This window comes from Onychostruthus taczanowskii, unplaced genomic scaffold (genome assembly GCF_017590055.1).
Source record: "Onychostruthus taczanowskii isolate IOZ18803 unplaced genomic scaffold, ASM1759005v1 scaffold32, whole genome shotgun sequence".
Classification (NCBI taxonomy): domain Eukaryota; kingdom Metazoa; phylum Chordata; class Aves; order Passeriformes; family Passeridae; genus Onychostruthus; species Onychostruthus taczanowskii.
In genome coordinates, this window is record NW_024500572.1 from 8,164,455 (window position 1) to 8,178,805 (window position 14,351).

General features: G+C 48.3%; 1 protein-coding gene across 3 annotated transcripts; it reads left to right on the plus strand.

The window, feature by feature from the left end:
- The first annotated feature begins 200 nt into the window (after positions 1-200).
- On the plus strand, positions 201-13,541 carry YDJC (YdjC chitooligosaccharide deacetylase homolog). Of its 3 annotated transcripts, none has more exons than XM_041410062.1 (6): positions 201-406; positions 806-978; positions 8,660-8,819; positions 9,505-9,604; positions 10,515-10,692; positions 12,106-13,541. In XM_041410062.1, the coding sequence occupies exons 2-6, from the start codon at positions 821-823 to the stop codon at positions 12,413-12,415; spliced, it is 906 nt and encodes a 301-aa protein (XP_041265996.1). In that variant the 5' UTR covers positions 201-406; positions 806-820; the 3' UTR covers positions 12,416-13,541. The 3 variants fall into 3 exon arrangements, with proteins under 3 accessions (XP_041265996.1, XP_041265998.1, XP_041265995.1); XM_041410064.1 differs by lacking the exon at positions 201-406 and adding an exon at positions 443-720 and having other exon boundaries at positions 10,581-10,692; XM_041410061.1 differs by lacking the exon at positions 201-406 and adding an exon at positions 444-720.
- Positions 13,542-14,351: the final 810 nt, after the last annotated feature.

Consider the following 14,351-nt stretch of genomic DNA (forward strand, 5'->3'; position numbering starts at 1 on the left):
GGAAACAAGCAAGTGGCTACTGTGACGGTCACTGACTGCAGGATTATATACCCGCGGCACCACGGGGATCATCAGTTCTGCGCTGAAGCCAGCACAGAGCACGATCTCGCTTGTCCCACCCTCAGCCACAGGCGGGTCTCACCTCGGGAGTCTGGAGCAGGGACCGCCACGGAGAGCGGCGCGGGTGCCCCGGGCGGGCCGTGCCGTAGGTACGCAGCGCCCCGGGCGCGGGAGGGCGGCTGGCGGGCCCCTGCGCTCCCGCCGCAGCGGGAAGGCAGCGCCGGGCCGCCGGAGGCCGCTCCGTCCCGGATCTCCCCGGGGACACGGCCCGCTCCCCTTGTGGCCGCGCCCGATGGAGCCGGGGATCGGCGGCCGCAAAGACGTCACGGCTGCAGGGTTGCCTCAGGTGATCCGCACCCGTGCCATTTCACTGGGCACCGCGGGCGAGGGTGGGCCCGGAGTGGAATTTGACCCTCTGACGCACCCTGGATCGATGAAATCATTCCGCCCAGTCCCCGAGCTGCCGCACGCTCCTCGTCGCCAGAGGTGCACAGTGCACGCGAGGGTTTGGTCCCCCCGGGGAGGGCACGGCTGGGGCTCGCAGGGAGGAGCAGGCAGGGATGCTGCGAGCCCGCCGGCCACACGCACATCCTGCCCCTGTGCGAGCCGCGAGGCAGGAGGGCTGAGTCGGGGGCTGAGTCACGATTGGCTTCGCCCGCGGTAAGCCTGTCTTTTCCTGTTTGCCTGTGATCTGCCCGCTGCCGAGTGTTCCGATTTAACCTCCTTTTACTTTTCTTTTTGCCAGGGATGACATCTAAGGATGCTTCAGGTGAAGTTAATAGTAACTGGAGATGACTTCGGCTATTGTCCTCGGAGAAACCAAGGCATTGTGGACTGTTTCCTGGCTGGTGCGGTGTCTAACGTGTCCCTTCTAGTCAACGGAAGTGCTGCAGCAGATGCAGCCAAGCTGGCAAGGAGGTAAGATACTTTCTTTAGCTCCTTTGTGGACAGCCTCCACGAAAAACCAAGCCTGGAAAATTGAGTATTTTGTAGCCCCAGAATAAACACTGTATCGTAGCTCAGGCTGGTGTAAGAAAACTGTATTCAGACACATTTTCTAAGGCTCTTCATAGTAAAACCAGTGATCTGCTAAGTAATACCAGTAATAGTCTTTCTCTAGTATTGGCCGCTGCACCTTTTCTCCCCTCAGGACAGAAAGCCATTTCCACTATTTGACTAGTAGAATTTGGGTTTGTCAGACTTTCTCCTTCTACGCTTCTAAAAATGCATCATCAGAAGGAAAGTGCACATTATATACTCTGACCAATCTTCTGCTGCCCCTAAAACTATAAGAGCACAAAAGCACAAGTCTTTAAATATCATTTAATTGATCCATTTCACCCAGGCTGAGCACAAGGTCTGCCAGGCTCATTGCAGAATCAGGCAAAGGTGTGATTCTGCAAAGGCTTATTTATAAAAATGGGCAGTGGAAAACTTGACTTTTCCCCCACTCTAAAACTTTTTAAAAAAGCACATCAATATTTCTATTAATTCTAGGCTTGATAACCACATCTGTAAAAATGCATACGTAAAGAAAGGGACAATACCTTGTACCTACCACCTTTACTTCTTCACCAGCTTCAGAGGCTTCTGGCATAGGTAGCTCTGCAGTGGATCAAATGCTATGTGGCAGTCTCATAGTCTAGTCCAGCAAATCCTTTAATAGGAAGCATTATTTGTGTTTAGGAGGAAAAACCCAGCTAATGCTTCAGCTCTAGTGTGGGCAGGTGCTTGGAAGCAGGAATATGTCCTGAAAGAGAGAACATCAGGGTTGAGAAACAATTTAGGACATCAGCAAAGGAAAGGAACTGTACTGCTTTTAAATAAACTGAGACCTTATGCTTCAAATGCAGCTGCTGTGGGGAAGAGTTTCATGAGAGTCCTGCTGACCTTGTTCTCATTAAGCATCTCTCCTCAATTTGCTGTGGTTTTAGGGGTACTTGAAAATTGCTTATAGCTTCTTTGGAGTAGGGTGGTGGAGGAAAGCCAGGGTGCTGTGTTAGTGGCAGTCTGGTCTGTAAAATGCCTAGAGATTCCCCACAAACACTGAGGGAGGAAGAGCCTGGGAATGAGAAGGGGAGAGGCACAACATCAGTAAGATTCCTAAAATCCTATTAGTAAATGAAACATAAAACACAGAGATAGACACAGAGGCACTGTGAAACCCTTTAAGCCCCAGTGGTCTGGTAATGTTGTCAGCTATTTTAGCCATGGTCTTTAGCAGGCTTTTAAAATAGAATCCACCTGGCCTCATTTCCATGGCCAGGAAGTAGGCCATGTAATCAGGGGTTTGAAAAGCATCTTTGAATCCAGGTCATGACACTGGTGCTGGCAGCTGATATGAGTGTGAAAAGCCAGGTTGGAGGGCAGGGGACAGCAGAGGCTGCAGCCTGCTGCTACAATTGGATTTTTTTTTGGGTGGGAACATAATTTTGAATTGTCAATGTGAATGAAATGGATTTAAATCTGTTTCTGAGCATATAAGCAGGGTGACTTTGGGAACATCTGCCAGCTCTGAAGATCACCAGCCCAGGTTCTACAGTTCCTCATTTGTGTAACTCCCTGCAGGTGTGTTCATCCTACCCAGCCATGGCAGGAGCATTAGCAGGTGTGGAGAAGAGGTTTCCTCATGTTGTAATGCAAGCCCAGCTTCAGCTGCTGCTAATTGGCACCTGTGTGTGTAAACACACCCTGTGTCACCCCTGAGACATTTGTTCATGTTACAAAGGCTGATGCAAACTCTTTCTACCCAGATGACAAATAAGCCAGACTTGCTAGAAATGTCATTGAGTCCTCCTCATCTTGTGGTGCAGAAATGGGAAAGTGTCATTTGCTTGACTGCCTTGCCAATATTATTCCCTCTTTCCCCTGCTTGGTGACATCTCCCATCCCACTGTAAATATTGAGGCTTTTTTTATTACAGGATGAAAGTGTGCCTGCTGTTTTTTTCTCCTCATGTTTGTCTTCCCCTATTCAGCCTTGACCAGTGGCATAAGCAGGAAGAGTGGATCTATCCCCAGCTGAGAGAAGAGGCTTGAAGCAAGTAGCTTGTCCTTTCCTGGGGCACATTCCAGTGCTGTGGAATTTGGTCTTTCACACACATGGTACCAGGATTGTCTGAGTGATGGACTGCTTTTATGCTTCTTGATAAACTGTCTATTCCATGATTGCTTGTAACTGCAAGTCTTAAGCTCTCACTCCTCACCTGGTTTTCAGTTAACTGGACACAGGCAGAGCTAATTAATAAGTAGACAACTTTTCCTTCCTAAGCACCTCGTGCTGCCCTACAATGTTAGGACTCAGCATCCTTCAGAAAGGAACACAGTTCCTCTGAAATTTCTTTCTTCCTTTCATTTTCATAATCATTCTGTAGTTTCTGGGCATACCATCTGTTGCCCTAAGTCTTGATTAAAAGCCTTGGCAGACATGTGATGATAGTCAGCAGATCTTTGTAGCAGCTCTAACACAAGCCAACTGCAGAACAGCAGAACTAAGCAGTAAAAAATACACCTTCCTTAACACTGAGGCTCAGCACCTTGGCCTTTCCTCATCCACTGTCACAACTGGGCTGAAAGAAGGGGCACACTCATTTCTGGCAACAGAGAAGTTTCAGCAGAGGCCTGATCCATCACCAAATGACAAACCTATTGACAGCATCTGCTAGGGCAGAACATAACCAGAGCAGCAGGTGGGAGAACAGACTGCCATTGTGGGTTGAGGGTTTTTTCAGTAACTCAAAACTTTTCTCTTTATGGGGCCTTGATTGACTGTGATTTCCTGCTTATCCATATAATATAATCTCAATTTTCTACTTAACAGGCCCTGCCTTGAAGTCAGCCAGGCTTCCTGGTGATTATTCCAGAGCCTTTCCCAGAAACTGGAAGGTCATTTTGTTACCTGAAATGAAGAGATGCCTTAATTTTTCCTTAGAAATATGGAGATAGAAATAGAGACATCTAAGACAGTTTGCTGCTATATCCTCCCACCCCTCCCCTTTACATCAAACAGCTCAGGTGTTACTGAGGCTTAGGACCTTTTTCCATTTGTGTCCAAATAGCTTATGAAGAGTGACATATTTTAGAACACAGCCTCACTCTTCCTGGGTGTTTTTGTGCAGTTTGAATACTGAACATCAGCCAAAGCCCCCCCAACATCTGGGTACATGTAACAGAAGGATCTAACAAAGCCACATTTAATTACTCTCTATGTTTTCACTTCCTTTCCCATCAGCATTAATTGCAAAATGTGTGTGTAAATTGTGACTTAATTCTGACCCTCCCAGTTAACATCTGACTAATTTAAAAATCTCTCATGCCTTCTCATCAACCCTTGTGTGTGACTGTTAATCACACAGCAGTGACTCTGCTGAACTGTTTGGGTAGGGGTGGGACCCAATCTGAAGCCTTACACTAGAATCCCAGATCATATTGACTTCACTGCACTTGATACAAAGATGGAATTACAACAGAAACCCGGCTCCCTAAGCTGTGTTACAGCACCAGCTCTCAACACTGCAGAGGCTTTAGGGCATTTCTGGCAGAAGAAATAGGTTTTTAGCAGTAATAGAGCAAGAAAATATGCTATTTGATGAAAGACAGGTATTACTGAATGGTGGAAGTGTGTGTGAGGAAGCATACAAATGCCAACATGAGGAAACTAAGAAGTGCCCATTTTTACTCAAAGCCTTGCTTTGTCTGGCTTCAGACACTTGGGTGTTCACTGAAGCGAGATGATGAGATACAGATATTTACACGAGGCTCCAGCTTGGGTCACACTTGGGCTGAAACCTGATGATCAGCAGTTTCCTGGATGATACAAATAGGCTGTTGAAGGTGGGATCTGTTTACCCATTAGGGGAAGGGGTAAAGTGCCATGCTTATGCCAGAGCATCCAGCCTTCAGCAAGGCAATTGGAACAGTGCTTGGCAAATCCCATCGTTCCCAGAGCCATTGCAGCTGTTCTGTGGCATGGCCAGGATACCCAGGACACTGTTACTCATCCACCAAGCACAGAGTGACTCAGTGCAGTGCCCATCTCCAGGGTCAATGAACAGGGATTGCAGCTGCACATTGCCTCAGCAGAGACATTTATTCAGAGCACTCGTGTGGCAAAACAAGCAACTACTTGAAAAGGAAGCAGCTTAAGCAGTTTAGCTTACTGTATTTCCTCTCTCTTTGATAACTGGACTGGGTGTGCTGACTGAGAAATCTTTCCAGGGTGAATTCCTTCTAGCACCTGCTGTAAGGATATTTCCTCCTGCACAAGTCTCTCCTTTTTTCCCCCCCCACCTCTACAGGGAATGCTGAGAAGAGACCCACAGAGGGAGCAGCCAACTTTCAGTGCAAACAGCTCTCCACTGCATTGACCTCTGTGGCCTGAACCTCTTCTCAAGTTCCCAAGCAGCTCAGTCTAGTGCTGCTCCTGCTGTAGGAGCACACACCTGTAGCCAGTGTCCTCTGGCTTTATCAGGAGTGAAGTGAGCCCCTGTGCTAAATCCTGCTTCATCTCTGCATTCCCTGGGCACTGGGACACACTTGCAAACTCTCCAAACAGATGGGCAGGGTCACTGCAGCTTAAAAAGAGTCACCAAAAAAGATTTAGGGACACCAAGTAGATTCTTCACATCATTTTGTTTTGACAGTGGTAGCTGTGTGCAGAAATTAAACCGTTGCCTGAAGCCCAATGCCAATCCTTTTATTTTGCATCTTGTGTGAGCAATTAGCAGTTAATGACCAGCAGTGACCAGCAGGGCTCACCCTGTCCCGTCTGGAAAGGGCTTGGGCAGAGGAGTATGAGGCCAAACCCACGGCAGCTGAGCTCTGGTCCCAGGCAGCATCACATGCTGTGTAAGCTGCTTGAGCTGCTGGTCTCTGTGTCAGTATTTCAGCAACAAATTAGCAGCTATTTTACAGTCTTTTGAAGGATGTGGGCAACTACAAAGGATATTTCTGTAGCAAAACAATCATATGTGCTCTGAAAAGTGGGGCCTTTTAGGGTTTTGCTGCACCTTGACTTTATTCCCTGCGATCTTGCAGTAGAAGTCTGCTGTACCTACTGATCTGTCCTTCTCCTTATATCCTTATAGCCTTCCAGCATGCCTTCTTCTGTCCACCTCCCACAATGAGTATTTCTGAACAAGTTTCTCATGTGCAGCATTTTGAGTTTTGCTTTCAGTGCCTCTATCCCAGAGCCATCAAACACAAGCAGTTCCTCTGCAGATGCCTCAGCATGCACAGTCTGTCAAACCAGGACTGACTCCACCAGAAAACTATTAAAATATTCAGCTGGTGTTAGGCAAAGCTCTGAAACATGCTCTAATGTTACAGTCAGGGTCTCCTCTTACCCAAGGACAAGGCCAGCTCTCTCTGCACTTCCACATTCTGCACATTCCCCAGCTCTGGGGCTGGGTTTGGCCCTGGCCAGGAGCTGCTCTCATGTTCCTCAGTGCAGCCCTTGGCTCCTTGGTGTCCCACACCTGTCAGAGGCTCCTGGAAATAGCCTCCCTCACAGCATTTGAGGCAGTGCACAATTGGAGGCAGTTCATTTGATGCTCCTGGGAGACAACACTGAGAGGCTCAGCTGTTCATTTCTTGCCCTCCCACAACACATGAGGAAGAGAGTACTCAACAGAAGAAGTCCATCTGCTGATTCATGGTAACACAGGAATCCTTTTTTTCTTGCAAGCAGCACTGACCGTGGTATAAACAATACTCCAGCTGAGGCAGTAAGAGCTTCCCAGAGACAGAATAAAGAATCTGGGGTGGATTTCTAAAAGAAAACCCAAACAAAACCACAGGCTTCCCCTCTGCCTTTGGACTTGTGCAGGGCGCCCAGCCGGTCACAGGATGGAGGGGAAGCCCTCCTGCCACAGCACCCCTCCTGCACTGTAGCTGCCTCCTGTGCTGCCCTGCAGCCTGTCTCCCCCAGTGACACACCTTCCACTTCTTGTGTTAGCCAGGAGTTGGTGTGCACATGTGCTCAGGCCCCCACTGTGATGAACATTTATCATCAGTGAAACAATCTGGCCCTGCTGCACAGAAATCACCAGATCAGAAAAGCCAGAGAGGACCTTTTTCTCCACAAGCTGTTTTGCTCCATTAAACATTCAAGCTCCTTAATCACACAATGGACTAATTTTGTTCCACAGAGCTGTGTTAACTCCTAACATTTATGTCTTTGAGAAGTAGCATCTAGCAACTGACTGCACCATCTGCCTGAGTCACAAGACATGGAAGAGCCAGGAAAAAAAGGCTTTCAGTCCTTCAAGGGCCAAGGGCTTAGGACCTGAATGAGCTAAATGACTCTGACTTGGTCCAGCCCATCCACAGTCCTGTCTCCAGAGGGCTGGTGCTTCTCCAGTCAGCTTCAGGTGTCAGACAAGGGCAAGGTCTCGGTTTTGCACCCTTTGCCTCAATGGAGATTGTTTTTGTTTTCTCCTTGTGGTACAAGGGCTGTGTCAGGGACAGACCACACCCACTTTTAACAGCTCCATGCAGAAGTTCCAAGAAGGATTTAAAGCGTCACAGACTTGTTGCCTTGAAATTCACTCTGCACCATGACTCAGACTGGGCAGCACAGATGGAACATTGCAGTTCTGTCATCGGCTTACTGGGTCAGCCAGAGGCCACGGGTTGTCTTGGAAAAACTTTCAAAGCATCATTTTGGCTACTGATTCTGAGGATTTCCAGAAATGCTAATGAGACCCAGCACAAATCCAAGCATGCACAAGTCCTGTTCTCATTGTAGGGGAATCCAGGCACAGACCAAGAAGGAAACACCAGCAGTCAGCTGAGCCCTGAGGGGAGCTCTGCAGCCACACCAGCTCCATAGTTCCTTTTCTTTTTTCCAGGAATCTTACAGTGTGCAACTGGGTAATCAGTCATACCCCTGTGACTCCTTAGCAAGGCTCTGCCCCTCACTGTGGGCCTCCTTGCACTACTCCTTCTCTGGCTGTGCCAGGGAGATGCTCTGTGCAGCTCATCTTGCCACTCACTGAGTGATTGCTCCAGTAGACAGAAGCCTGGCCACTGCAGGCAATTCCAGCTGCAGCCCCTTGTATTTACACCTGTAGCCTGTGCTGTTGCCATAACAGCTTCCTTGGGCACTGCTTATGTATAAATAACTGGATTCTACTTAAGGGCAGCTTTAGGAGTCATCAAGAAAAACTCGAATATCTCATAAATGTACCATCTTTAACAGGGTGAACAACTCAAGGGGATACCTAGCAAGGGCTAATGGAGCACTTTAGAAAAAGCTGCAAGATCTGGATTTTTCAGTTGGTTATCAGTGACTGGAGTTCCTGGAGTGCAGTTACAGCATTTAGCCCAAGATACGTGGTGCTGTGAGCCAGGATGGGGGCAGGTTTTGGGGGCACTCAGAGGCTGGCCCTGGGTAGAGTGCTCAGGGTTGTTGCCTGGAGATGCCCTGCTCTGATTGGGGTCACTCTGCCATCCTTTCTGGCAGAGCAGAGATACAAAGATGTACTGCAGTGAGTACTGCAACACCTCTAAGATCAGTCTGGTTCTTACACTTTAATCTCCCCCTCTCTGACCACGGTGAGGGAGGTGCAAAGCTTGGCAGACATTTCACTCTCTTACAGATACAACATCCCCATAGGCCTGCATGCCAACCTCTCCGAGGGCTCCCCTGTGTGTGAGGTGCTCAAGACAAACTCTTCTCTGCTCAACCAAGATGGATTCTTCCATGGAAAAATGGGATTCAGAACAGCTCTATCAAAAGGTCTCCTGAATATGTCAGAGGTAGGAGAAAGCCGCATACAGCTGTACAACATGCCTTCCTGATACAAATCAGCCTGCATTTATCCCAGCACATAACAGCTGAGGACCTTTCCCAGATCCCAGCCATGAGCAGGCTTAAAGATGAGCCCTGCTTGTGCTGCCTGTGCAGCTTGAGCTGGCTCTGCAGCCTTTGAGAACACATTCCTCCCTGATTCAGTGCCTGTGTACACTGTTAACTATTTATCTGAGGAGGAAGAAGGGGCATTGGGACAGGTATTTACAAAGAACCTAGAGATCAGTAAAGAGCAAATGAGAGAAAAGTCCTAAGTAGTTACCAGGCTTTTCATCAGCTTGTGAGAAATTTTGGTCCTCTAGGGAGGTGGCTGGTTTTGCCCCATGATCAAGGATGAACATGTTCAGGTGATCAAAACTGCATCCATTTTAAACAGAAATGGGTGTTCAACTATCCTATGTATTTAGAACATCCCCATCATGAGCACCATCCCCATGAGCAGTGCCACAAAGAGCCCTGTGCCCAAGGGAGGCTCTGGGTAGCCCAGCAGTGCTGCACATCCCTGTACAACCACAGCACATCCTGCTTCCCAGAGCTAGGTCCTGACTCCTGCCTGTGAGGTCCCAGCAGCCCCTTCACTCACCTGCTCTCAGCCTCTGCCAGGTCTTGCTCTGACCCTTTTCTGCTGCACAGGTGAAGCAGGAGCTAAAGGCCCAGGTGGAGCTGTTCCATGAGCTGACAGGTCACCTGCCTCCTCACATGGATGGGCACCAGCACGTCCATGTTCTCCCAGGTAAGAAGGAAATCTCAGCACCAAGCAGGTGAGAGAGCCAGCTCAGAGGGGCTCCTCCTGCCACAGCTCCCTGTGTGGGCAATAACCCCCACCACGGGACACCTGCTGGCAGCTGCAGTTTGAATGTTCCCACCTGGCCCCACAGTCCTGCCCAGACCCAAACCCTGCTTGGAGCCCTGGGTCTTCCCATAGCAGCACCAGGGCACGAATGACACAAATGGCCAAGGTTACACCTCTTCCTCCAAGGACCAGTAATTCTCCTCAGCATCCTAATTCCACATTCTCACCCACACTGAAGGAGGCAGACCAAAGCCAGCAGCAGACTGGCCAGTTTAAACTGCAGTGTTGGAGCTTGCAATAGCTGGTGGCTCTTTCAGGTGCTACAAGAACTCCATCCTGTCCTTTGTGTTCCCACCCCAGTCCCTGCCTGCAGGTCTCAGCTTTAGAGAGAGCAAGGATCTTTTGTCCTTCTTTTGCAAATGAAGTTATTGTGGTACAGGGATGGAAAATGGAGTGAGAAGAGAATGCAGGTTTTCCCACTCCAGTACTAACTGCCTCCAGATAACATTGCTCTGGCTGTACAAGGACTGGATGAAGAATTTGTTTCTGACAGTGCAGTCACCTCTGGACACTTTAAGACCAGAGTCACTCACTTAGAAGGGGGGCTGGACTAAAGGCTCAGTGCTGAAAGGAACAACAACAAGGCACCTACAGCAGAAGTTCAGGGAGAAATGTTTCCAGTATAGAAGGTGACTCCTGTACAGATGGATTTCAGCAGAAGATGATAAACCAAATGGAATTTTATTTTCTTAAACACAGAAAGGAAAGAAGCCTCTGTGCTAGCAGCTTGCAGGGGACACCAGAAGCTGCTTATCCAACCCCTGACTGCAGTCTCTGGTTTTGCTTACAGAGGTCAGGCATGTATTTGCAGAGGTGTTAGAGGAATATGGGATTAAGTACACACGTGTCCCCATAGAGCCAGGCCTTCATAACTGTGACTGGATTCCACCATCCCTGATGGACTTTTACCTGGGAGTAGAAGAAGATTCTTTTAACACAGTGGATGTGTTTACAAAGCATGGAATAAGGTAAGACAGGTATTACTCATCCTTTTTTGTAGTAAAACATTAAGATTGTATCAGTTTCTGATAGCATCTTCCAAAAATGGAACACCATCTTTCTCTTTCCTCTTTGGACTTAGAGAAAGGTTCAGGAGGAGCACAAAAGTGCCAGGGGCACAAGGGCTTAGGAAGTTTTGTTTGAACAGAGATGAGTCACTTTCCACTTGAAAAGGAATGTTCTTTCCAGGATATGCTTCTCAGCTTTTCTAGTGAAGCTGCATCAGCCCAGCATCTGGAATACCAGGAGAAATGCTGCATCAATGCTGGAATTTAAAAAGTATTATCTAAGGAAAGCATTTAAGAACTAATTTTTCATCTTCCTGTTGTAGTGGAGAAAGTTTTAAGTAGCAGGAATGAGACTAATTAGAAGCAGGTATTTGTTAAGGGGAAGCTCTGAGAGCTGGTAGTACCACAGCAGGTGATCACTGCAAACAGCCTTGTCAGTGTCCTGCATCTCAGGGGCCAAACCCTGAAAGCTCAGCCCTTCCCCCAATAAAACCCTTCTCTTAAAAGCTTAGACAGTGTTTTATGGGTTAAAGGCCTTTCAATAGAGACCCTTGGAGCAGATGTCATTACTTCCTCAGTCCACTGGAAACATTATCTGCTGGGATTTTTTTCTTTTTTTCTTGTTGTATCAGTGGTTCTGATCACCAGCAGCAGGCTGGTATTTCTCCCTTCTCAGAACAGCTGAGCTGGGCTCTTCTGTGATCATTGAGATAAAGACTCCAGCCTTGATTTCTTCTGAAAACATTTTCATTCTGCCCTCACATGCAGTGGCTCAGCTCTCCTGGACTCGTCCAGGCCACACTCAGAACTGACACTTACAGCCAGACTTGAACAAAGAATTGTGTGAAGCTAAGAAACAGCATGTAGGTGGTGTCCTCTAGGAGTAACATTTTGTCCAGTTATTATGGCTCTTTGATATATTCTGGCAGAATTCTTTAGCTGGGTGGTTGCCATTTCATTTCAGTCACTTTTGTTTCTACTTAGCTGAGGGTTATTATTCAAGCTTGATTTATTTTGATAGTGTGGCATTTCTCAGTGTAGTGCTGCTCTTTGCTTTTGTTTGGTACAATAAAATGTACCTGTAATTTGGTACAATAAAATGTACCTGTAAGCTCACAGATGCCAAGCACGGTGCTGGGGCTGTGCTGGGCCTGGCTGTTCCTGCAGACTTGCTGCTTGAAAAAGGATCCTGGTTTTAATCAGGAAAAGTCCTGGTTTTACTTTTGTTTACAGTTAAAACTTTTTTAAAACTCCTCCCAATTTCCTATCTTAAATTTTAGGTAAATTTTGATTCCTAATCCACCGGACGTCACACAATTAATTCTCTACCAGCCTCTTTAGCATTAACAGCAGTGTTCCCTCCTCTGGCTGCAGGTGGCCAGACATGTACATCGGCCTGAGCACCATGGGCAGGAACATGTCTGTCAGCAGCATCCGCGGCGCCATCGACAGCGCCGTCCTGCGCCTCTCGGCCGCGGCACCGCACAGCAGCACCGCGACCATCGAGCTGATGGTGCACCCAGGCTACCCCAGTGTCCCCCCCGTGGGTGGCTGCGGGGAAGGACCCGATGATTTCTCACAGTCCTGGGAACGCCTCCATGAACTCCAGACATTAATTAAGCCAGAGCTGCAGAGCCATTACAAAAGCAGGAACATTCAGCTGTGCTCATTCAAAGATCTTTAAATAAATAAGCAGACATGCATCCATCCATCCATCCATCCATCCATCCATCCATCCATCCATCCATCCATCCATCCATCCATCCATCCCTCTGAAGACAGGCAGTTGCTAACATCCAGAGAAGCCAGATCACTGTTATCTGTCACAGTCCCTGGTACAACTCACAGGAACAGCCTGGGAATGGACACCACCACCCTGTCAGCAGCTCCAGGCAGTACCCCAGAGCCCCAGCTGCCAATTTTAAGGCTACAACATCTGCTCAAAATGTGCCAAACTCCTCCTGTGACACCCCCTCCACAGTGCCCCAGTGCAGCACACGCTCCCAGGGCTCAGCTCCTGCCAGCAAAGGAGCAGCACAGGGACAGAGCTGGCTGTGAGATGCTGCAGCACAGCACCCTGAGGGGTCTGATCCCTTCTCCTTTCACACTTGATGGCAAAACAAGAGCCCTGCTGGGGAGCGGGTGCTGCTTTGGAGCACCCACAGGTGACACCTTCAGCACTGGGTTCTCTGAAAGCAGCCAGTCCCTGCCCCTCCTCTCGTACCTGGTGAGGGCTGCAGGGACACGTCACCCTCAGAGCCTTCCTCTGCTCGGAGCAGTCGGGTCACACGTGGCCCAGCGGGGTCTGCAGCCACCTCCCGGGAGCCGCCTCAGCCGGCAGGAATTGTGTCTGCCTGTTTACCTTGCCTCTTGGTGTTAAGCCCCCCCTAGGAAAATAACATCAGCTGTACCCTTTTGGAGAGGCTTCTTAGTTTTTGGATGACTTTGCAGGAGCAGCAACTGTTGACCCATCTTCTATTTCAGTAACTGCTGTGTATGAGAGCAGCAGCAGCTGGTCCTGCACCACCCACTGCCCCTCAGGAGAACCACGAGCACGGCTGTGAGCGGAGCAGGTCCCTGTGTTTGTCCCTTTTATTCCTGTCACCAGAGCACTCAAAGTCCAACAAGTCCCAGTAGTGCTGTTATGTTCTGAACTGCAGCCCTGTCATTCCTGTAAGGACTTTCACATGGGGAAAAATTCTCTCCACAAGAGTGATCTATTTAACATAATTGCTTTTGTTAACCGTATTTTTTAATATAAAAAACTATCAGTATCATCATTATTCTTTTAAATAAAAAATAAACTCAGACCTTTTCTATTGCAAAGCTTCAGGAGGCTTTTGGGTTTAATTACATCTGGTCAGGAACTAAACCACTCACCTGTCTGCTCCCCCATCACTGGAAGGGCCTCCCTTTCTATCATTAATGGGAACTGTCTGACCTTTCCTATAACACGAGAGGAAGTTTTTGTCCTGTGCAAGCAGGAAAAACATCAAAGATGCTGTAGAAAATATTTTCCCGATTCCTTCCTATATTACAGAAAGTGCCTTAGATGCCGGAGCCGGGCCCGGTGGGAGCGGGGCAGGTGTCAGCCCTGGCGATCCCGGCCCCGCAGCCGCTCCCGCGGGCACCGGGACGGAGCCGCCCGGAGCTCGCCCTGCCCGCGCCACCCCGCGCCCCCGGGCCGCACTGCAGAGCTCCTCGGCTATGGAACTGTCACCGCGTCCTCATGGATGCTTTTAAACTTTATTATAAACATTTAAACTGCCTCGTGTTCTAAGCGCTGGATTGGCTCTGATCGCACCCATCAGGACGTTAAACACCTGTGGAATTCTGCGTGCACTTCCTCCTAGCTCAGCACCGAAGATCTGAGGGCAGCCTTTACCTGAGCATTGTACTGTGAAAAAAGAGATTTTGTAAATTCGTTGTTTTTAAATGGAGAGCATTAAACCCCAAATTTACGTTTAAATTAGAGAAATGAATAATGAAATACTAAAAGACCACTCAATAGGGAACCTTTCAATTGCATAAGATATAGGGAGATAAGAAAATTTCTCAGTAGTTCTGTGAAAGCTTTAAAGACAACCCAAGTTGAAATTAAAACACTACTACAATCCCAG